Source organism: Microcebus murinus, chromosome 17 (genome assembly GCF_040939455.1).
Source record: "Microcebus murinus isolate Inina chromosome 17, M.murinus_Inina_mat1.0, whole genome shotgun sequence".
Classification (NCBI taxonomy): domain Eukaryota; kingdom Metazoa; phylum Chordata; class Mammalia; order Primates; family Cheirogaleidae; genus Microcebus; species Microcebus murinus.
In genome coordinates this window covers 23506811-23531197 of record NC_134120.1, presented here as the reverse complement: position 1 = coordinate 23531197, position 24387 = coordinate 23506811, and the positions used below count along the sequence as shown (strand labels likewise).

The following is a 24387-nucleotide window of genomic DNA, read 5'->3' as shown; positions in this document are numbered from 1 at the left end:
TGATTTGCACCATTCTGCATTTGTTTGGGTCACCGAGGGTCTGTGTGCAGGAGGAAGGGCCAAGCTGGAGGTGGTTAGCACAGCGGGCAGCTTGTCGCCGTGGACATTATTACAAGGAAGTGGCCATCTGCACCTCTGCTTGTACCCCATGCCCAGGTGCCCCCACCCGGAAATACACTGGGATCCCACAAGGCTGACCAGGGGAGAAGGACTTAGGACAGACTTGCCTCGTTAACATACTCATAGCTTCTGGAACAGTTATAAGTGCGTGCCTACCTTAAACCTCTCAGGTTGCTGATGGGAGGGACTTGTGTCTCTCCTGATCTCACTGTGTGATAAGTCTGGGTTGAAGACCTACAGTTTCCTTAGGACCATCCTTTATGTAGCCCAACCCTTTTCTCCGACAGCTGGAATTGGACATGCCCAGCCCAGAGCACAAAGGCCATGTCAGCAGTCTCTGTACCAGGGGTCTTCCCCTACCCCAAGTCACTTCTCAAAGTTGCCCCTGGACTCCAAGGCCTCCTGTGATCAGCCACCCTGTAGACAATGTCCCATGGTGCTATATAAAGCACCCTAGTTTTCCTCCCTTCAACCCCCACTTGTCTCAGGCCCTGCATTTCTTATAGAAAGTCAAGTTTCTGATCTGTTGAACTGTGCCAGTGTGATGTACTTGATGTTTTACCCTGTGGGGTGTGACTGGGGATTTTGGGGGAAACAGAGCCTTATCCTGATGGTGTGATGTCAATGGGGTGACCTCAGGCAGTGTGGTATTTAGGGTAGGGGATGCTCTGAGGCACAGGCGTCCCTTTTGGGTGTCCCTCCGGTCACCCGACTGAGGCCTACGCTTGTAGAGCTGCGGCAGCCTCTCCCCTGTGAGACAGCACTCGGGCATTCAGACTTCACATGGCGGGCGCAAAGTAGCAGGGCATATCTTATAACCCATTCTGCAGATAAGGCAAAGCAAGGCCCAGTGGCTTGCCCGAGCTCACGTGCTGCTCTCTGCACTCACCTTGGTTGTTTGCAAAGGAAGCAGAGCCCTTTGTGGTGGGCACAGCCAGTGGCAGGTGGAAAGAAGAGACTACAGTAGGCCTCTCCACTCCTCTGACCACAGCCAAAACATCCCTTGTCACCAGGGTAGCACTTCCTCTGCCTGCAGCAGAGCCCGAGCCACCAGGGGCAGTCAGGCAAGAAGGTGCCAGACACTACTGGCTACCTCCAGCTTCCTGTCCTTTCCTCCTGAAGACTTGCGAGGGAGCTGGCGCTATTTTTATCTGGGGACACTGGCGTGGGAGGTATTCGTTAGCGTCATCTGGTTCACGCAGTTGAATTATCTGTTGTCCAAGGCACCCCCCAAATAAGTAGTATTAAGCATGCTAAGCTGTTCACATTTAAAAATACAGTCAGCCTGAGGGAGGAGAATTTGCTCACGGTGCTGACATCACAAGCTCCAGAGCCCAGACTTGCTTTTGCCCTCTTCAGTCTGGGGTTCATCACCTACAAGGGCTCATACTTTTTTACAAAGCACAATTCTGTGTCTGTCATCCACAAGGGGAACATGGTCACAGTCTGTGGATTAAATGCAGGGAGCAGGTTAGCTACACTCGCTGCTGGGTGTGTTTCGAGTTAGCACAAAACCGAGTTCAGAGGCCCATGAGGTAGCTGCTCTGCCACTGGTGTGTGTCCCATGCAGTCCCCGCACAGGCCTCACATTATAGCTCCCTCCCTGGACGTGCTTCCTGACCGTTGCAAGTACCTCTGGGTCTTGCTGTGTCCCAGAAGGTGCCCCTTGGGTGGGGACAATGTGCAAGCTTGTTCCTCAAGGTGGTGGTTCTCGACTGGGGGTGCGTTTGCTCCCAGCAGACCCTTAGCAACATCTGGAGATGTTTTATTTTGGGTTTCCACAGCTGGGAGCGAGGTAGGGGCTTCCACTGGCCGTGGTGGGTGGAGGTCCCAGTGCACCCGACAGCACGCCACAGGAAGAGTGAGCCAGCCCAGATGTCAGCAGTGCCAAGATGACACAAGGCTGCTCTAATCCCGAGGCAGACGGAGCCTCCTCTCGCTGCCACCCAGCACGTGACTTGCTAGGAGGTGGCTGGGTCAGCACAGCTATGAGTGGGGAAAGTGAACAGTGCCAGCCAGCAGCCTCGGGTCACGTGGATCAGTTCAGCATGTCCTGCTGAGCCGTCTACATGTGCAAGGCAGGGACCAAGCCGGATTTCAAGGGGCTGATAAGCAAGGTGTAGTCTGTGGCCATAAAGTAGAGCCACCCAGTTCTATAGAGCACGCACAGTTTACAAGGTGATTTTACATCTGTTGTCTCGTTCAGTCTTCACAACAACTATGGGCTTGAAGGACAAGTATAATCAGCCTCATTTTGTGGATGACCCAACTGAGGCCCAGTGAGGGGAATATGCCCAAGGTCACATAGCCCCCACGTGATGGATCTTTTGGTTATTCCATGAGAGCATTTCTTAATAGGATGATATGCCCCTTTCCAATCTCAGCTCTCTCTCTTTTCTTTTGGGTCATGGTGGGTCCCATGTTGGTGAGAAATGAGTCCTTTTTTCCATCCACCTTAGTATGAGTGGACACCTGAGTAAGAACAGAATGAACTTCCCATCTTAGCAGCCACCTTATTCCTAAGGAACTTCTGTTACAGCCCAAAGCCAGAGTCATCTCATTTTCATGCCTTCTCTGACCACGCTCAGACCTAGCAGGTCTAGTGCAGGAGCCAGAAGACCACCTCACTCTGTGCCCCAACAATATTTCCTCCCTGGGATTGCCATTGCTTTAAAAATCCCCCATTCATTTACTCAGTTAACTCAACAAAACATACCAAGGGCTTATGATGTCCTAGATGCTAGATGTATATCGGTGACTAAAATAGACACAGTTCCTCTGCCCTCTTGGAACCTGCAGCCCAGGTGGGAGAGGCAGGCACTGAGCACATAAACCAACAATGTGTCATTTCCCATTGTGGTGTGTGCTACACGGAAGAGCAAACAAGACACAGTGATGGACAGTCCTAGAGTAGAGGGTCTACTTAGAGAATGCAGGAGGCCTCTGGGAGGAGAAGACAGGTAGGCCGAGACTGAAGGACATGCACGTGAGCCAGCTTTTCAGCAGCCAGCAGAAGAGGGTCCCCAACTCTCTTTAGAGAAGCTCAGTGCGGTGAAGGTGGGGCACCCTGGCGTGCATGCAGACAAGATGGGTTTTCTCCCCCAACTCTACCAGCATTTGTCAGTCAGCATACCAGATATCAGAAGTATCCTGAAGGCCTCCACTCACATTAAGTCTACAAGAGACCCCAAGCTGCTGTTTTATACCCAGCTCTACGCTCCGCCAGATATGTGAGAGAGGCAGAGAGGAGTAAGATACCCACGAGGCTTGCAGTCTAGCCAAGGAAATAAAATATACATGCAAAGAAATAAAATATGCATGCAAAACTAACACTAGCCAGAATGTTAGTCCCACGTCTGGCCAGCCCATTTCTCCTCCCACCCTCAGTCACCTGCTATCAATAACTACCTGCCATTCTCCCTCCTCTGAGCAGAGACACCTTCCCTCTTGCCGCCCACCCACCACACACTGGCCAAGGAGAGGGAGGCCAGCCAGGCAGGCCATCCTGTCACACTGGGCACAAATAACCATGCCCACCCCCATGCCCATGTCCCTGGACTCCAACTTGGGAAGACCAGGGAAGCAGGAGGGGACAGACATTTGTTGAATATCTCCCCCTGGCCAGGTGTTTTCATTGTCACTGTGTTTAGCCCTGTCACTCTTGCCTAGATGGAGAATGTGAAACAGTGGGAGTTCTGGGGCTTACCCGGCTCCGAGGGGTGGGTGGGAGTCAGGTTAGGGAGCCTCATCCAGGCTGGTCTGGTGTTCAAGCCCCTTGCACATGCCATGACATACCAGTGGTTTTCATACATTTTCTAGCAACAGAGTTACTTTTTCCAGACTCTATCTCAGGCACATCCTCAACCCTGTGAAACTGACCCAGCAGAGGCCATCTGCCCACTCGACCGCCCCCCCCACCCCCACAGGTGGCCTGAGGCTCCTTGGGAACAACACGGGGAACGCAGTCGGTCTTCAGACTGGGGCTCACACCTCATGGGGAAGGCACTTCCTTCAGGGCCACCCGACCCCTGCGTGCTGCCCAGAACAGACGTCACCAAGCCCAGTTGGGCAGAACCAAACAGAACAGCATGTTGCACTAGAGCGGCCCGTCAGAGCCGGACGCAAACAGCTTCCAGGTCTGTGTCCCGTATGGTTTCCAGAGACAGGGCACGAGCCAGGGTCCCCATCTCACAGAGCAAATGTTGGCCGTCCCCAAGCCCGCTGGGCTCCGTGTCCTCCTCCTCTGTCCTGCCGCCCCCACCCCGGCTATTCCTCCATGTGTCCCGACTGTGGCTGTGGCTTCACTGTCGTCAGTAAACATTTTGGGATAGGGCTTGATCAAAGATGTGCACACCCTGCCACAGCTTCCTTGAGGGATAATGCCCCAGAAATGTTAATGTGACTTTTAAAGATCTCCTCTGTGACAAAGTTCAAAGTCGCGGGTGGATTTGAGCTTCAGACTGAGTCACTCTGGAACCCCCATTATCAGCAGATCTTGCTGTGAACATTTCAGGGGGTTTTCTCAAATTCTATAAATAGTTTAATAACGCCTGCGTAATCATCTATTTTTAACGCCAGTCTTCCGGACAATTTCAGAAATAATTGGGCTGCTCGTTGAAAGGAGGATTTCGAAAGCCATTTCTTCAGTTTCCAATTGCTTCCAGAGCACGGCCTGTGGGCCCGGTCCAAAGCAGTGGAGTCCCAGACAGCACTTCCACCTGGGGCTGGCGACCCAGGCCAGGCAGAACCTCTGGGAGCACACTTAGGGAGCTCCAAAACACTGAATACACTGGGTTCGGTCCCCAGTTCCTGGGCCCTCACACAGGAAACCCCAGACAGGACATTTGTCCACTGTGTGCTTCAGTTTCTCACATTGCAGAATGTGGGCGTAGCAACCCTTTTCTGTTTAGGGACGGTTTTTACATCTGTTTTGTCACTGTCACCCAGGTGCAGGTTGAATGGTCTCTCTACGTTTTACAGATAGGGGCAGAGATGCAACTAGCTAACATTGTCGCCCTTGTATTTTGCAGTTGGCTTGCCCCTCAGGCTGAGGCCGTAGTGAGCACGACCCCCCTGGTGCCCACAGAGAGCTCTGCATAATGGATAAGGTCTCCCCGTGCTGGGGCGGGCCCTGGCGAACACCTGCCTCCCAGCTCCCGGCACTCTCCTAGGCAGGGTGGCAGCCAGGCAGGGAGGAATCCCAAGTCTGCAGACCACAGCTCTGCCCTGTCCTCTGGGGGCCTGGAGGGAAGTGCAGGGCAGAGGCGGGCAGCTACGGCCGTGTCCCAGGGCTGTGCACGAGGGCCTATTCAAACATGACACCAGGTGCAGAATTGGGAGACCTGGGTTTGAGCCCTATCAACCTCAGAAGGTGGTCGAACCAGCGAGCCTCGTCCTGCAGTGACATACCGTGTGGGCAGAGCCAGGAAGGCTGTGGGAAGTGCTTGGAAAGGGATAGCGCTGTACAAATGTGTGGCAGGACTGTCATTAATACACGGAGATCAGGCAGCCAGCAGATGAGACCAGGGTGCCAGCACGGGCACTGTCTACCAAGGCTCTGATTACCAGGCTGCCATCAGGCTGTGGGCTTCAGCCCCTCTAGCGTCCCTTGACCTGGCGAGGGGTCCCTCCGTCCTCCCTGAGGCTTAGTCCAGTGACACCTTGCTTGAGGAATTCCTACTCATCCCACTGGTGTTCCTCATCTGTTAGACAATCCAGCCCCCTCTTCCTGCTCAGTCTGAAAGAAAAACTTCCAGCTTCTTCTGCGGGCTTTTCAAGGCCACGGCCACAGCAGGTGCTGGCTGCCTTGCGTGAGAGTGAGGCTTCGCGCCTGCAGAAGTGTGAGACAGAATTCCCACCCGATCAGCCTGACTTCTCAGCTTCTCTCCACTGCACCCAGCGCCACTCGCCCCCGCCCCCACCCGTCCCTCCTACAGATCAGCAGAGCTGAGCCGACCTGACCTCATTTTGCCAACAGAAATGTGCTAGGTGCTCACAGCCTGGGGAGCTTCGAAAATGTCTCCAGAATGATCTAGATGCAGCTGGAAGTGGCCAAGGGCAGTTGCTAGCCACAGTGTGTGCCCGTGGCCTGGAGCCAAGTGCCAGGGAGAACGCATCCCCAGCCACGGAAGCCATGGGCCATCGTCCCAGAGAACGTCTCCAGTAATATTTATTAACAATAGCAAGAGACTGGCATGTGGGGCAGGGTTTTCATGTCTGTCGATTAGAGCTGATGCAAGATCATCCCTGTGATACCACTCTCTCTCCATTCTTCTGGGTGGGGCGGAAAGAGCAGCAGTCACCGCCAGCACTGGGGCATTTGACATGATGCTCGGGAGGGTTTCAGGCACCTATGACAGTTGCCGAGTGGTCCCAGGCAGAGTCTGTGTTTGCAGTGGGCAGCTGTCGTTTCCGTGTGTGGTCCAGGGATCTGTCACTGGGCCCACCCCTCCCAGCACAGAATGGCCACATGACCTGGGTCTGGCCAATCAGGGAGCCCCATCCCCACATCCACAGTGATTGGTCTAAGCAGCAGTCATGTGCTGAGCAGGGCCAGTCCGATCCTTCTCTGAGATTTGGGAGTTGGACGAGAGGGGGTCCTGTCTGCCTTTTGGCTCAGGGGCCATTATGAGAGATGCGTCTTTGGAAGCCAGCACAGGCCCTGTATACTTCAGCTAACTTGAGAGGGTTTCTGGCACTGGCAGCTGAGAATCCTAAGTGTCTGAGGATAGAGCAGAGTGAAGCAGTAGAGTGACCAGGACTTGGGCATCGTGCAGTGGGTGTCTGGGTTGTGGGCCAGGGAGGTCAGGGCTACTCCAGGAAAAGGTCTGAGCCTGCATGAGCAGGGACATGCCCAAGCCCAGGGAATGGTTCAGGCCCAGCTGACATCAGAGCTCAAGGCAAGCAACCCGCCCAGGGTGGAGGCTGCAGCCCCATGCCCACCTGGTCTTCTAGGACTGCAGTCCCAAACCCCTGGGCCATGGACCAGTATCAGTCTGTGGCCTGTTAGGAACCGGACCACGCAGCAGGAGGTGAGCAGCAGTGACAGCTGCTCCCCATCACTCACATCACCGAGGAATCATCCCAAAACGATCCCCTACCCCCACCCCAGTCCGTGGGGAAATTGTCTTTCATGAAACCAGTCCCTGGTGCCCAAAAGGTTGGGGACCACTGCCCTAGGGCACCTTCTCCCTCCAGATGAGATAGGCAGCCGCAGCAGAATATAGCCAGAGTCCAGAGTGACCTGCAGGTCAGGTCTTGCTGCTGCAGAGTCAAGAAGATATGGCTGAGTCCCTGGGGCCAGGCCTCAGCGCCCCGCAGGACTGAGCCAAGCCTGGCAGCTGTGGCCAGGATGTGGCGTGATGGCCAGCCGTGAGTGCAGCCCAGCAGGCGCGCCCCTTGGCTGGGGCTACACACACAGCCTGCCAGAGGAGGGGGCGGCCAGCTCCAGGGCAGGCTTCGGTGGATGGAGTGACTCAGGATCCAACTTCCAGGAGGTCTCTCTGCCACTTGTTAAACACCTACTCTGCGCCAGATACGTTGCACATGTTGTTCACTGAAGCCAAGGAGCCTGCCTGACCCGGTCAGACTGATGCCAAGACCTTCCACGACGCTGCCCTGAGTGGGTGTGTGAGGGGCAGGGCCCGTGGGCTGCTGGCCATGTTACCCTCTCCCCTTCTCGTCCTGTCCTGACTCTGTGCTCTGTGGAGGCACCGCCCACCCAGCCTCAGTCCACTGTCCCCTCCGGCTCTGCCCTCAGCTGTCCCCATCCCTGGCTCCCGGGCCTCGTTCCCGTCCTGCTGCCCAGGGCCCAGGAATCCATCGTCCCACCACACAGGAAGAGCCTGTTGTTGCCCTGATCAGTTCTTTTGGGTCCCAAGTCACAGAAACCAACTCCAGGTGGCTTAACATCCCTGAATCCTTTCTCATAAGGATTCTAAGGTGTTTCATGGAGCCCAGAAGTCCCAGGAAATGAAAGGAAATGGAACATTCAGGGTCCTCTCTCAGACCAGGAATGACCTGGTATGTCATAGCGTCTCCAGGCTCCACACTCCGGACCAGCCCTGGGCCTGGGAAGTCCCTCCTTCTGCCTCACTCTTGATGCAAACATGTGCCAAGAAGGGACTGTGTCACCCTCTTCAAGGTGCAGGCTCTTGACCTGGGCTCCTCCCAAATAATGACTGGGGCGGGGCAGGAGCCTTCCAGGAACTGCCCTGGGCCAGTTCCCAGCCATTGGGGACAGGCAGCAGGCCCTGTGCTGGGTGACGGGGACAGAGGAGTGACGGGACCTTACTGGTGGGGGGAACCGAGGAGCAACCCTTGGGGTATGGCGTCGGCAAGCAGCCCTGAGGGGAGCAGTCCAGCTGGGGAGGAACCGTACACTGAGGTCACAGGCGGCCCCACCACACACTAAAGGGTAGCTCGGCCGAATGGCACGGCCTTCCTTAAAGCAACCCCAAGAAGGGGGAAAACGTCCCAGACGAGCCAAAAAACATCACCCTATGGCAAAAAAAAGAAACGTTAACCACAAAAGTGAAACCAATGTTATGAGACGGCCTGGAGCAGGGACCAGGGCTGGCCCAGGGAACATGGGAAGAAAATATCTGGGGAGTGAACTGCCAGCCACAAATACAAGAAAAGATGAATCGGGCGAACATAGTGACTTCCCACTCTTAAGTGTTAGATTTGAAAAGGCATGGCAACAGCCTGCGCCCTTTGGACAGGTTGTCCTGTTGGAGAAGAGCTGTCAGACCACTTCTCTTGGAGTATTTATCCATCCAGTCCACACATGCTCGTGAAACACCTGCGATGGGCCAGGTCCCATTCCAGGGCCACCATGATGGCTGAGAAAGACAAGCTCCCTGTGCCCTAAGACTCTTCCTAGTGGAGGGTCAGGTCAGCAACAAACAAAGGGCCTAATCTTAGGTGATAAGGGCTATTTTCAGCGTACAGATTGGTTCACTTCCTTGGTTAAATTTATTCCTAAGTACTTTTTTTTCCGATGCTATTGTAAATGGGATTGTTTCTTGATTTCCTTTTCAGATATTTCATTGTTGGTGTAAAGAAATGCTGCTGATTTTGTATATTGATTTTGTATCCTGTGAATTTGTTGAATTTATTTATTAGTTCTTTTTTAATGGAATCTTTAGGGTTTTCTACGTATAGGATCCTGTCATTTGCAAAAAGAGACAATTTTACTTCTTAGGTGATAAGGGCTCGGAGGAAAATAGGCCCAGGTCAGAATGAGGGGCAGTCAGGGAGGCCTCCCTGGGGAGGTGACCTTGGAGCAGAAACCTGCAGGAGGGAAAGTTTGAGCCCAACAAAAAAATAAAGCACCTTTTATTTGAAAATCACTTTCCTCTGTCCAATATAAAAAATTCTGTCAGATACTCTTTTTTTTTTTTTTAAGTCCCCAAACCAATTGCCTGGGAGAAGAATGACTGGGATCCACTGGTTGCTGCTGGGCTGCCCCCTGCTCCCCACTGCCCGTCCCTCCCACATTCCCACCTTCTCAAGGAAAAAGAAACTTCCTGCTAGCAGTAAATAAAAGTGCACTTTCTCCTCCCCACTGGGGAGATGGCAACAGCAGCCACCTCTCTGGACAGAAACAAACCAGAGTCACTGGGGATGTAGGGTTTGGATGGGCAAATTTCCCTTGGTCATTTGTTTTTTTAAAAAAAAGGGGAGAACGAAACGATGGGGAGTTTGCAGGGACTCGTGGGGGCTGCCCATCGGCCTCAGGAAGTGTAAAAATACACTGTGGTCCTTGTGCCCTAGGCCCTCCCTCCCTGAGCAGCAGCATCTCCCTGCTGTGGCTGCCCGCCGCTGGGGCGGGCTGGGGGCTGTTTTTTCCCCTTTGCCTGTACACAGCTGTTTTTGGCTTGGCCACAGGGCTCCGCCATGCCAGAGTTCATGTGGTTATCCCGAGTGGGAAGAATTTCCCAGAATGCCTTGAGAAACCTGAGACACTGAATGGCTTTCAGGGCTTATTGATGTGGCCGGTGCAGGAAATAGCAGTACGTCAATAAATAGTTTTAGGCAGGAAACGGGGCTTAAATGGTAGCCTTAAAGTTTGGGGAAAGGCAGTAGGGGTTGCTGGGAGGGAGCCTGCCAGTCAGAGGAGAACCTAGAGCCAAAGACCAGACTTTGAAATGGCTGCCACCAATCTGAGGCCCCTTGCTGCTTTTGGATGCAAGAGGCTGAGGTTGGGAGAACTACAGACCCAGGGAACGGCTAGTTTCGGTTGGCAGAAAGGGGCTCCTTGTTCCAGAGGAAAAGCTGGCAACTTATAACATGTGTCAGGAGGAGACACATAGGCTGGCTTTTGGTGGCCTCTGGGCTGGGCATGTTCACACCCCAATCCCTCACCCTTCTTATAAGAATCACTGCGAGTGGCACATCACTCACTGTCCTAATGAAAAAATCCAGAAGAATCACAATCTGCCAGTTTCTTTTTAAATAACTGTTTTTCTGATTTTAAAAAATAAATGTTCGCAGATAATTAGAGAAAAAGTTAAGACAATAATAAAAAGTAAAGAATAAAGGTCATCCATAGTTCTGCTATTGAGAAACAACTATGCTTAAACACTTGGAATATTTCTCATCATTTTCCTTTATAAAAAAATTTGTTCATGGACGAGATTATATGGTACATGCAATTTTGGTTTTGCTTTTTTCACTTAGTATTATATAAGCATTTTTCCCATGCTATTATAAACTTTCCATAAACATAATTTTTAATGGATGCATGAATCATCATTTGCTTAATCCTTCCCCTATTGTTGGATGTTTAGGTTATTGAATTTTTATGTACATTAAGCTTATTTTTTCTGTTATTTTTAATTATGTCATTATGACAATTACCCAGAAGTGCAATTACCAGATCAAATAATAAGAACACTTTTAAGACTTATTTTAAGGTTTTTCAGAAAAGTGGTACCAATGTACACTGCCCATGTATAAAAGTGCCTGTGTCACTACATCCATACCAGCATTGACAATTGCCATTTTATTTTAAGCTTTGCCAATATAGATGGAAAAAAGATATTTTCATTCAGTTGCTACTGATATTGAATTAATTTGTTTTCACATATTTATTAGCAATTTATGTTTTGACATAGGATTTACCTTTTAATGCACTTTCCCCATTTGTTCAGGAGAGATTTAGTACTTTTATTACAAATATGAGCATAGTGTATATTAAGACCATTACCATTTATCACACTTGTTATACATATTTTTATAGCATATCAATTGCCTTTTAAGTATCTTTATAATATTTTGATACAATCTTCCATTGTTTTAATGAAGAAAGCCCTTCTCCATCTAGAAATTTGATACTCAATTTAATTTTCTTTACGTTTTTGGTTTGTCTTTTGTTTGTTTTAAAATATTTACCTCTTTAGTCCATCTGTAATTTATTTTAGTGCCCAGTGTGAAGTGAGATTGTTAATGATTTTCCTCCTGATACTTAGACAGCTGTCCTTTGCACTGTTGCATGAGTGAATAATGCTTCCTGTGCCACTGATTTGTGGTCCTCCCGGGATCGTGTGATAAACCCTTATGGTTGCCAAATTTGTTTCTAGGCTGCCTGATCTAAGTCTCCATTCTTAGGTCAGTTCCACAGTCTCTTACTTATTGAAGCTTTGGGAGAGGTTGAAAGTAATATAACTGTTTCCAATTTTGTGTTGTTTTGATTTTAACCATAACCCCTGTTATTTTTTCAAATTACTTTTAAGAACCTTTTTTTTTTTTTCAAATCTCCATTCCCCTTTCCTCCAAAAGGTTCACGTTGGGCTATGGAGTACAGATTGGTGTTACAGCTGTGAATTATTTCAGCAAGAATTACCATCTTTACAATGCTGTCTTCCCATTAGGGAATATGTGTCTCTTCACTTGTTCAAGATGTTCTCTTAAATCTTTCAGTTTAGTTTTGCAATTTTCTTCATAGACATCTTGCATATCTCTTAATTGTGTCACCTAAGTATTTTTATTGCTTTAATAAATGAATTGTTATGCATTAGAATATCTCACTGGTTAATCTTGTCATAAAAGAAAGCTATTGGGTTTTGTATGTTTTGTATCTAAATACTCTTATTAGTTACTAAACTCTTTTGTTAATTCTAATCTTTATTAGAAAGTTCTCTTGGGTTTTCCATATACATAATCAAATCATTTTATCTCTTCCCTTCCAAGGGTCATGAGTGTTGCTGCTTTTTTTTAATCAGGCCTATTGATGTAATATATTGCATTTATAGATTTCCTGATACTAAAGCATCCATGCCTTGCTGTGATAAAAATCTGCTTGGTTGTAATGGATCTAATTGTTAGTATTTCATTTAGAACTGTCACATTTATTCCCATTAGAGAGATTAAACTGTAGACTTCCTTATTTGTAACTTACTATCATTATGAGATTTTGGTTATAGGGAAACAGTTGAAAAGCTGCTCCTTTTCTATCTTCTGGGTCAGTTTCCAAAGAAAAGCAGTTGCCTAATTTTTTGAAAGTTTGAATGAATTTACCCATAAGAGTCATAAGTTTAGAGACCTCCTTATAAAGGTAATTCTTTCCAAACTTTTCATTTAATTTTATGATTTTTAGGCTATTCTGACTTTCTATTTCTTTTTTTAGTAAAAAAAACAATCCATCTAATCATTTTTCAAAATCATCATCTGTGTTGTAATTTTTCATTATGGTTTTTTTTATCTATTCCATATCTGTTTCCATATCTAATTTTATTTCTATATCTTCTTTCTTGATTTTTGTATATAATTTCCTTTCTCTATTTCCTAACTAATTAATTTTTTGGCTTTATCTGGATTATATCCTGTGCTAGTCCATTTTGCATTGCTGTAAAGGAAATACCTGAGGCTGGGTAATTTATAAAGAAAAGAGGTTTCTTTGGCTCACGGTTCTGCAGACCAGCAGGTTGTGCCAGCATCTGCTTCTGGTGAGAGATTCAGGGAGCTTCCAGGCAAGGCGGAAGGTGAAGGGGAAGCAGACCTGTCACCTGGCTAGAGAAGGAGCAAGAGAGGGAGGAGACAGTGCCAGGCTTCCTTATGCAACCAGCTCTCTGCTGAACTAATAAAGCAAAAACTCACTCATCATCATGGGGTGGACACCAAGCCACTCACGAGGGATCCGCCCCCATGACCAAAACACCTCCCACCCACCAAGCCCCACCTCCAGCACTGGGGATCAAATGAGATTTGGAGGGGCCAGATATCCAAACTATATCATATACTTTCCTATATTTCCTTCATTGTTGGTGTTCTCATTTTTTGAGTTAAATCTTTAGACTAATATCCTAGAGAAGTGTAATGTCATCTATATATGTTATTTTTATTTTAATAGTATGTTTTGCTTAACCCAGAATATCCAAAATTTCATGTGATCAATTTTTTTTAAAATATGAGACATTTTATATTCTTGTTTTCATAGTAAGTCTTTGAAAACTAGTGTCTGCTTCACATGTACAGCACATATAGCCACATTTCAAGCACTCAGAAGTCACATATGGCTAGTGGCTACTATATTGGACAACATGGGTTTAGATAATATATTTTCTTCCTTTTTTTAATGGCCAAAATAGTTAAGACTATAAATTGACCTTTGCTTATAGCTTTGACCACATCTCACAAGTTCTTATAGCTGTTTATTTCCTAGATGATTTATTACAGGTATTGTATATTTGATTAAATCTTTATTCCATCTTTCTTTAGGAGAATACCTTTTAAATATCCAAGTAATTAGATTTTTTTAAATTATTAATTCTTGGTCCCAGTATGTAACCTGTACAATTTCTGTGCATTGCAATTTATAGTGGCATCACAGCTTACTATGATGCTTGTTTCAATTTAGTCTTATTAACTATATTATTTAAATCATGTAAGTAATTCATTTTTTATTTATTTATTCAGTCATTGAAAGTTAGTGGTGTCATTTCCTAATATAATTCTTTCTTGCTGTTTTTCTTCTTATGTTTCAATAGTTGTTTTTAAAAAATTTTTTTAGACAGAGTCTTGCTTTGTTGCCTGGGCTAGAGTGCCATGGCATTAGCCTAGTTCACAGTAGCCTCAAACTCCTGGGCTCAAGCAATCCTCCTGCCTCAGCCTCCTGAGTAGCTGGGACAACAGGTGCAAGCCACCACACCTGGCTAATTTTTCTATTTTTAATAGAGATGGGGTCTCACTCTTGCTCAGGCTAGTCTTAAACTCCTAACCTCAAGCAGCCCTCCCACCTTGGGCTCCCCGAGTGCTAGGATTACAGGCGTGAGCCACTGCACCCAGCTTTTGATATATTTTGAATCTTTGCTAGAAAATAGATAACATTTTATTATAACATAACATAAAATGTTATCTATTTATTACAGATTGTATTTTTATTTATATAAATAACCTTATAATTGTATTTAGTGATTGTTATCTTAAAAGTACTTTGATCTTACTACTGCTTGAATTTTATTTTCATCTGCCCACAGTTATTTTTACTCATCCATTCATTTTTATATATCCTGTTTTCAGTTCTGGTAGTGGTTACTAGTGTTTACTGTTAGCATTTTTAAAGGTATACTTTAACTTTTATTGCTCTGACTACTAAACTTAAGAAAGAACCAATAACCTATTAATCCTGATGGTCTCAATTAGGAAATTTTGTGTGTTTTACAGTCTTTTGTCCCCCTCCTACCAGTATTTATCAGTCTTTAGTCATTTAATTTTGGATTATTAAATCACTACTACTATGAAGTTATTATTTAAAGTACATTTAAAAATTAAATCTCTTTTAAGAACTATTTCTGGCTTTTGATTCAATCTTATAACCAAAATTATAAATACTTATTTTGACTTAACTTCATATATCTACCTGGTTTCATTAGTAGTTTCACTTTTCCATTCTGTTTCTTCTAAACCAAGGCCTGGAGTAAGCCAGTGCTGATGGGAGCTGCCTGAGGACACAGGCACAGGGCTTTGCTAGTACTGACAAGCTCTTGCTCAGCCAGCCAGAGGCAGACAGGGGAAGGGACTAAAGCCTCCAGCTACCCCCTGCTTTTGGTCTTCTGGGTCAAGAGGCCAAGCTGCCCTGGGCAATCTCAGTTTATTGGTGACAGTACTTTCATGAATGGTGTTACCTCCCAAGTCTGGTGAAGCGTCTGCTGGTGAACTGTTATCTTCCTCCTCAGTGCTGCTGTGGGACTTTGTCCTTCCCCGTGTGCCTTCGTGGATGGGCATTTTTATGGGAGATGGGGGAAGGACACACTGGGCGTTAATAGAAGGGCACTATTTTAACACTCAGGTTGGCACTTTATAAAGGCCAAGAGCTGTGGTTCTCATCTCAGCCACGGTTGCGCATTGAAATCACCTGGGGAATATCAGAAATGACCAGTGCCCCAACCCCACCCGCCAATTAACACAAGACTCTCTGGGGTGGAATCCAAGCATCGATATCTTCAGCATTCCTCCAGGCAACTCCAGTGTGAAACCCAGGCTGAGAACCTTTAGCCCAGAGCAGAGAAAGGGCTTAGGTTCTCATTCAAGTTCTAGTGCTGTGCGACCTCAGTCAAATCTTTTCATCTCTTGTGCCTCGGTTTCCGCATTTTAAAATGAGAATGGTAATGCCCACCCCTGTTCAGATTACATAAGACTATGATGGGATCGTCAGATTAATGAAAATGGAACCACCAAAAGATTCACGACTTCAAGGCCAGCAGTCCGGGGCCCTTCGCTGGCTCTGGGGTGGCGGGCAAGGTCATTTGTCATTCACAGATAACCGGAACCCCTGGGGCATCCCCTGTGGAAGCTGCCTTCTGCAGGCTCAGGGCTAGGGAGAAGACACAGACCCAGCTTTGTGTCTGCTACTGAGGGGTCCCTTGCCCCAGCTCGGACTCCAGGGTAGGCGACAAGCACCAGAGCTCCGTGGTGGCGCATGGGCAGACACTCCGTTGGGCAGTGGTGGGGGCGGGAGGCCTGAGGGGTCGCAGGCAGGGGTGCGCTTCCAAGGGGCAATCTGGACAAACGGCTTAGTGAAGAGTGGAGAATTGGAGAGCGACTAAGAGCCTGGGCTCTGGTGTGCTACTTCCCCATCTAAAAAACACCAAAGAGCTGTTCTTGCCACAAAAACAAACAAAAAAAATAGTCATAACTATGTGAGATGATGGATATGCAATTTGCTTCACTATAGTAACCTTTTACTGCCTATATGTATCCCATAACATCATGACGTATACCTTAAATATACACAAGAAAATTAATTTTTTTAAAAATGCCATAAAAAGAAGGGGGGAAAAATAAGCGTGGTGTCCGTGGTAGGAGGACCTAGGTTCAAATCCCAGCTCTGCCATCGCCCAAGGTCATGGGCAAGTTGTGCAACTTCTCTAGTTCAGATTCGCCGTCTATGAAACCAGGCAATGACAAGACTTGCCTTGAGGGATGATTGTGGTGATTAAATGAGATAGTGCAGTGAAGACACCTGGCTCAGTGTCCAGCTCACAGGTGGCGGCTGCGCTGTTGTTTTCCATGCAGATGTTGATTTAAGTATAGGCACATACATGCACACACGTGTACATACTTTCTTTTTTGTGATATTGAAACTCAGGTTGTCATAAGCTGTGGCCTAAGCTCATCCAGTGATGGAACTTGGGTGGCTTCTCTTGGAAATCTTCTTAGCCAGCCCCTGCTGTGCTGCCTAAGGAGACCAGGGCCCCACCTGCCTAGATAGCACCTTCGCCACACTCGGGGGACAGGTGTTAACCGACTCTTCTCTGCGGCCTTCCACCTCTGCAGGTGCTGAGACTCTGGCATCAAGGATGCTCAGCCGCAGTCCGCAGTGGGGAAGGGAGTTGGACTGTGGGAGTGGCCTGGGTCACACTGTACAACCTGTCTTCCCATGTTCTGTTTATTTTGGTGGCACAGTCACCCAGACCCAGAATCTTGGTGTCATCTCCTAGTCTTCCCTTTCCACCCACTTCCCTTTCACTCACCCCTTAGCAGGTGCTATTCAGCTTGAGATTGTCTCTCATATCAATCCTGTATCAGTCAGCTCTTGCTGCTTAACAAACAACCACAGCAATCTCAGGGTCATGCAGCAGTAAGCATGCATTTCGACGATGTTCATGCAGGTTGGCTAGGGGTCACCTAATCTAGGCTAGACTTGGGTGGGCCTTGTTCCACGTGTCTCTCGTCCTTCTTCTGGGACCATCAGGCCAGGCCAGAGAGAGTCTTCTCAGGACGATGGAAGAAGCGTAAGAGTGAGCATAAATACTTAAGGCCTCAGATCAGAGCTGGCACCCTGTCACCTCTGCCTCATTCTGTTGGCTAAAGCAAGGCACATGGCCAAACCCAAAGACAGGGCAAGGGAAATGTATTTCAGAACATCATTTAACCTACCTCTTTAACCTTCCTCTTTAAGGAGGAAGAACGAACGAATGAATGAATGAATACCCCCAGTACTCCTACTACCCGCTAGGCCCCTTGCAGGCGGGGTGGCAGCTGTGTCGAGCACTAGCCCGGAGGGGCCCCATTTGCCCCTTGCTGACCGTTCGCGGCAGGCGGTGTTCGGCTGCCCTGCCGGATGCAGAGGGCGTGATTTGGGGGTCAGCAAAGGGAGATATGGTTTAGCCACAGGGAGGTGAATGAGGGAAGTGCTGAGTCTTGCGAGAGTGACGTTTCCCCTTCCATCTCATCCCACTACCTGAGCAGTGGGGGTCAGTGAAGGAGGGTGACCTGCAGCAGGTGCCAGAGGAGGGGAAGCTGCACCACCCGCCTGGGAACACCCGAAGTAGAGGTCCTGTGTCCGGAGGTCAGGGTGATCCTGCCCACAAGCGCGTGCACGAGTCACTCACCCCACCCTCACTGAAGACGCAGGCTTTGCCTGCGGCCGGGACCAGCCCTGAGCCACCAGCGCTGGGCTGCAGCCGGGCGAGGCTGACGCGGTCTCTTTGCCTCCGCAGAAGGACTTCACGGTGCGCGAGGAGCTGCAGCAGCAGGACGTGGAGCGCTGGCTGGGCTTCATCACCTTCCTGTGCGAGGTCTTCGGCACCATGCGCAGCAGCACGGGCGAGCCCTTCCGCGTGCTCGTGTGCCCCATCTACACCTGCCTCAGGGAGGTAAGGGCCCGCCGGGGGCCAGGGCGCTGGCACTGGGAGGGCACCAGTCGAAACCCGTCTCACGCGCGTGGGCAAAGCCGGCAGGGTCATGTCACTTACGAGGGATCGTGCCTTTGGTAAAGTCAGGTCTTTATCTGTTGAGTTTATGTAAAGCGAAACAGCCCCCCAAGGGGCATGATTAACTCAGACTCCGGTGATTCCTAACCTGGAACTCCGGCTGCAGACAGGAGGCCTGCGGTACGTATTATTGCAGTGCAAGCGTCTCTGGATTGGACTGGTTTACCATTGAATTGTTTATTTCAAAAAAAGATTTCCTTCTAAATTTTATCTCAAAAAAATAAAAAAGAGGCCAGGCGAGGTGGCTCACGCCTGTAATCCTAGCACTCTGGGAGGCTGAGGCGGGTGGATGGCTCAAGGTCAGGAGTTGGAAACCAGCCTGAGCAAAGCTGAGACCCCATCTCTACTAAAAATAAAAAGAAATTAATTGGCCAACTGAAAATACATAGAAAAAAAAAATTAGCCAGCACAGTGGCACATGCCTGTAGTCCCAGCTACTCGGGAGGCTGAGGCAGGAGGATTGCTTGAGCCCAGGAGTTTGAGGTTGCTGTGAGCTAAGCTGACGCCATGGCACTCTAGCCTGGGCAACAGAGCGAGTCTGTCTCAAAAAAAAATAAAATAAATAAATAAATAAGAAAATAAAAATAAAAAAGAATAACCAAAACTCCTTTGAGAAGCAAGGACTCAGCGGGGTGCTCGCCCTACCAGTTGCTGTCACATGCTTTCTGAGGCCCCTCTGGCTACTCTTGGAGAATAAAACTGAAAGGTGAAAGCTAGGAGCCCAGTTGGGGGCTACTGGTGTCGTCCAGTGCAGAGTTGGGTTCTGGTTGTGTTCTTAGAACCAATAGAACTTGCCGATGTGAGATGCAGGGAAGGCAGGAGGTGGCGTGGGCTCTCTGTTCACCAGCCTAGTGACACCGTTTTCTGGGATGGCAAATGCTAGAAGAAAAATATAATAGAAAAAATAGAGTGGGCCTGGAAACCAGGAGTGTTTTTCGGCATGTTGTGGTTGGGTCACCTGTTAGCTGTCCCTGGGGAGCTGCCCCGAGTTTGGCCTGGTGGGAGGGTCTGAAGATCTGGAAGAGGTCACACTGGAGGTAGGGGTCTGCGGGCCGTGTGAACTGCTGACGTGCTCCTGGTGCTCAAGGCTGGGGACCAGATGGGGTCACCCAGGAAGAGGGTGCAGGTGGAGGAATGGGCGGAGCGAGCAGAGGGGGTGGAGGAGGAGGGTGAGGTGGCAGGGAAGGCTCCAGAGGAGCACACAAGAACCGTCACAGCAGTCCTTCCTGGGAGCTTGAGCCGGCCCCACGCGTCACATGCCCCGTCCCCGCCACCCTCAGCAGGCCTCTGGACATAGCAGGGACCAGGACATAGGGAGGAGCAGCCTCTGGAGAAGCAAAGGACCAGGACAGGGAAGGGCCCTGCATTTGGCAACCAGGTCACAGGCCCTGGGTGTCGGTGGAGGTGAGGACAGGAGTGTGGACAAGTCTTGCGAGAAGCTTGTCTGTGAATGGCAGCAGAGAGAGGGAACTTGTTAGGTAAAGGGGAGGTGTGGGGGAAAGGGACATTTTTGTATTTTTGAAAGAAAGACGATAATAGAGGAATTTAAGAGAGGGGAGAGAGTGTATTTGTAAGTGTTTTTGAAGCATCCATTTATAGAACAATAGTGTGCTCATTCCAGACTAGCGCAGAGCACACGGGCCTCTCTTGGGTGCTTTCGTAAACCCGTAAGCCTCTGCCCCTCCACGTAGCCAGACCATGTTTCACAACAGATGCACTTGAACTCAGACTTGCTTCGCAGATTCAGACAACGGGCCTCTCCCGACTTCGCGTCACCCTCAAAGGGTCTTGAGCTCATGGCTTTGCCTTTTGCACCTCTTTGGGATGACTCGAAGGCAGGGAGCTGGCCCAGATGGCCTCTTGGGGCGCTTCCGTCCTTGCCGGCATGGCCCTGGGCCCCTGACAACCCACCTCCAGACAGGGAGCCGCGCTGTTCTAGGGCAGTGACCTGAATTGCCTCAACACGTTCACTCCGCCTGATCTGGACACCTCCTGGTGTTGCTGTCACCTGCTCCTCCAAGCAGGAGGCAGGGCTGGGGCTGAGCGCTGGCCCTGGCTGCTGAGGCACTTCTAACACCGCCTGAGGTAGTGCGAACTTTCCAGTGTGAGATCCGGAAGGTGCCAGGAGGTCTGCACAGACAAGAAACAAAGAGCCACTCCTAATGCCTGCTCGTTTGATGCATTACACTTTTCAGCACTGACAAACACAGATCCATCCTGTGCTCATGGTCAACTGGAAAAGTAAATAAATTACCTACGGCTTTTACCATTTTGAAAAAGAAGAAACCAAAGCCCCGTGTACCAAGCTACAGCATCATCCCTGGGGCCAGGCTGCTGCCGGGGTTCAGATCCTGGTGCTGTTGGGTTTTAGCTGTGCCGTCTGGGGAGAGAGTTTACCTGCTCTGAGCTGCGGTTTCCTCATCTGCAAAGGGGCTCATGCTGCTTTCTCTGCAAGGGTGTAGGGCGGATGGTGCACTAGGGGCAGCTAGGTCAGAGTATGGAAGGAAAGGCCCAGGGGACACACTCTAGGGCACAGCAGCTCTCAGAGAGCTGGTTGTCCCAGGCTAATGGGACCTAGGGACTGAGCACACGCCAGTCTTAAAGGTGCACGTGGGCTAAGTGCCCTGCCCAAGGACACAAGGCTGGTCCATGCTGGAGCTGGCCTGGAGCTCCTGGACTCCTGATCTCGGGCTGTTTCCGGTGGAGAACTGGGCTTCCCTACAATGAGGCCTTTAGAAAAGATAGGGACAGAAAAGGGTGACCTGGGGGTATCAGTCCCTGTGGAGAGCCTGTTGCCTTTCCCAGCTCCCTGGGGACCCCTGAATTCTTAGGGTCAGAGCTGCCTCTCCTGCCTTATCACGTACACACTCATACCCTGGCCTGGCCTAGATCCCTAAAGCAGGTTGAGCTGGCTCATGGAAGTTTCTAGAGCCAAAGACACTGCTGCCACTTCCTTGCATGCTGGAAAAGCTCAGGCTTCTTCCCCAGGGCCATGCAGATGGCTGACTCCAAATCCACAGCACCCACCGTGCCCTGGGATCCTCCCACCTCCCAGAACCACCTCCAGGTCCACGTTTCCAGCCGCTGACAACCGCTGTGTGCCTGGGCCCCTCCAGCAACATGTGGCCAGAGCCACGCCCCAAAGCCCTCCTGCTCGGCCCAGTGCTCACAGGGGTGGGGGGGGTAGGGCGGATGGTGCACTAGGGCACCCCAGCCGGGCAGCAGCCCTAGAACCTGCTGATGGCGCTCCTCACAGTCGCGGCCACCCACCATCTCTGCACCCCCATGGCTCCTGCTCCCCCTCCCTTGTCACAAGTCAAACAAAAACCATGTCGCTGTGAAGAGGCTCACTCAGAACAAACCCAAGGGCAAGATAGAAAGTCCTCACAACCCAGCCCCCATCTGGGGTCCTCGTGCTTACAGAGGTCCCTGTAGTTCCTGGGCCCGGGGCTCACTCAGCCCCTTTAAGATCCATCACGTGCTCAGCCCTTGGGCCCCGTCAGTCTGGAGGACACCCGGCTGTCTGAGAGTCACGGACAGACGTTTCCTTTCACACCCTGACCTCGTCAAATCAGCCACCCTCTAGGTTGCTCAAGCCTGAACCCTTGGCATCATCTCTAGGTCTCCGTCTCCCTGGCCCTGACACTTCTTCCACAGCCCAGCTCAAAGTCGCCTTTTCCATAGAGCCCCCTCACCCCGATCCGCAGCCCAGCACACAGACAGCCCCCTTCTGGGGCCCAGAACGGCCCTCCAGCCTGCTAGCATATTCAGCAATGATGGCAGCACATCTCGCTGCACGGGAGGCACGATCTAAAGCAATTTATACATTCTTTTCTCTCTTAACTCACACAACACTCCGAAAATTATCATCCCCGTTTTCCAGAGGAGAACAGAGAGGTCAGGCAACTTGCTCAGGGCCACACAGCCATCGAGTGGCAGAGTCAGTATTAGAATCTAGATCTGACCACAGGGTGCCTGTCCCTAACCGCCCCATTTCACTGCCTTGCAAGCAAAGCAGGGGCTACCCTGTTCGCCCTCTCGGTCCTTAACCAGCACCTGCCACATGGTGGGAGCCCAGTGGATCTTTGTGGAATTGACTTCATTTTTCCCAATCAGAGATCCTTCTTCCAGAGATGGAGAAGACTAATTTTCAGCGAGCCCTTTCATTGTTTAAGAATGAATAGTTTCTACCAAGATGGTTTTCAAAGTGATTGAAGAGTGTCACTGGTCCTCTTTAGCTGTCCTCCTGCTCGCAGCTCATGTTTGCTTACCCAGCTCTTTTTTAGGTTTTTATGTTTTTCAGTATTTTTTTCAATTTTGTTGTGGTAAGGACACTTAACATGAGATCTACTCTCTTAACAGATTTTTAAGTGTGCAACACAGTATTGGTATCTTCAGGCACAGTGCTGCGCAACAGAGCTCTAGAACTTACTCGTCTTGCACGACTGAAGCTCTCACTCACTGATTAGCAACTCCCATCTTCCTCACTCCCCAGCCTCTGGCAACCACCATTCTATTCTTTGCTTCTTTGAGTTTGACTATTTTAGATACCTCTTATAAATAGAATTATACAGTAGTTGTTCTTCTGTGATGGGCTTATTCACTTAGTATTATATAATGTCTTCAGAGTTCATCCATGTTGTTGTATATTCCAGCTTCATTCTTTTTTTTTAAGGCTGAATAATATTCTGTTGTATGTATATACCACTTAACAATTTTTTACTGATACATAATATTTGTACGTATTTATGGGGTACATGTGATATTTTGTCATATGCATAGCATGTGTAATGATCAAGCCAGGATATCTAATATATCCATCACCTTGAGTAATTATCATTTCTGTGTGTTGGGAACTCGTCTAGCTATTTCGAACTATATAATGCATTGTTGTTAACTATAGTCACCCTACTCTGCTATTGGATGTTAGAATGTATTCTATCTAACAGTATGTTTGCACCCATTAACCAACCTCTCGTCACCCCCACCCATTTTTTAATCCATTCATCTGGTGATGGACATTCGAGTTGTTTCCACATCTTAGCTTATTGTGAATAGCGCTGCCTTGAACATGGAGTGCTGCTGTCTCTTCAAGAGCCTGATTTCAGTTCTTTTGGATAAATACCCAGAGTGAGACTGCTAGATCATATGGTAGTTCTATTTTTAATTTTCTAAAGAACCTCCATACTGTTTTCCACAGCAGATGCACCATTTTGCATTTCCACCAACAGTGTACAAGCGTTCCAATTTCTCCACATCCTCACCAACGATTGTTGTCTTTTGTTTTTTTATAATAGCCATCCTCACAGGTGTGAAGTAACATCTCATCGTGGTTTTCATTTGCATTTCCCTGATGATTAGTAACAGCGAGCATCTTTTCATATACATGCTGGCCATTTTATATGTCTCCTTTGGAGGAAGGTCTATTCAAATCTTTAGTCTATTTTTTAACTGGGTTATTATTTTTTTGCTGTTGGGTTGTAGGAGATCCTTAAATATTTTGGATATTAATTTCTTATCAGATGTATGCTTTGCAAATATTTTCTGCTATTGCATAGATTGTCTCTCACTCTGTTAATTGTTTCCTTGGGCTATGTAGAAGCTTTTTATATAGTTTGATGCAGTCCCACTTGTCTATTTTTGCTTTTGTTGCCTGTGCTTTTGGGGCCATATCCAAAAAAAAATCACTGCTTAGACCAATGTTAAAAAGCTTTTTCCCTATGTTTTCTTCTAGCAGTTTTATAGTTTCAGGTCTTACATTTAACTCTTTAATCCATTTTGAGTTGATTTTTATTTATGGTATAATAGGATCTAATTTCATTCTTTTGCATGTGGATATCCAATCTTCCCAACACGATTTATTGAAGAGACTATCTTTTCCCCATTGTGTGTTCTTGGCACCCTTATCAAATATCAGTTGAATGCATGGGTTAATTTTTGGGATCTCTATTCTGTTCCACTGGTCCACATATCTGTTTTCATGCCAATACCATACTGTTTTGATTACTGTACCTTTGTGATATATTTTGAAATCAGGAGGTGTAATACA

At 48.6% G+C, this 24387-nt stretch overlaps 1 protein-coding gene across 6 annotated transcripts in view; it reads left to right on the top strand.

Moving 5' to 3' along the window:
• CTIF (cap binding complex dependent translation initiation factor) overlaps nucleotides 1-24387 on the top strand; it is a 273428-nt gene that overhangs the window by 214494 nt on the left and 34547 nt on the right. For all 6 annotated transcript variants that reach the window (XM_012745342.3, XM_012745339.3, XM_012745341.3 and 3 more), the window contains one exon: nucleotides 18066-18221. In XM_012745342.3, coding sequence (XP_012600796.2) covers nucleotides 18066-18221 — 156 coding nt within the window. The remainder of the gene's footprint in view (nucleotides 1-18065; nucleotides 18222-24387) is intronic.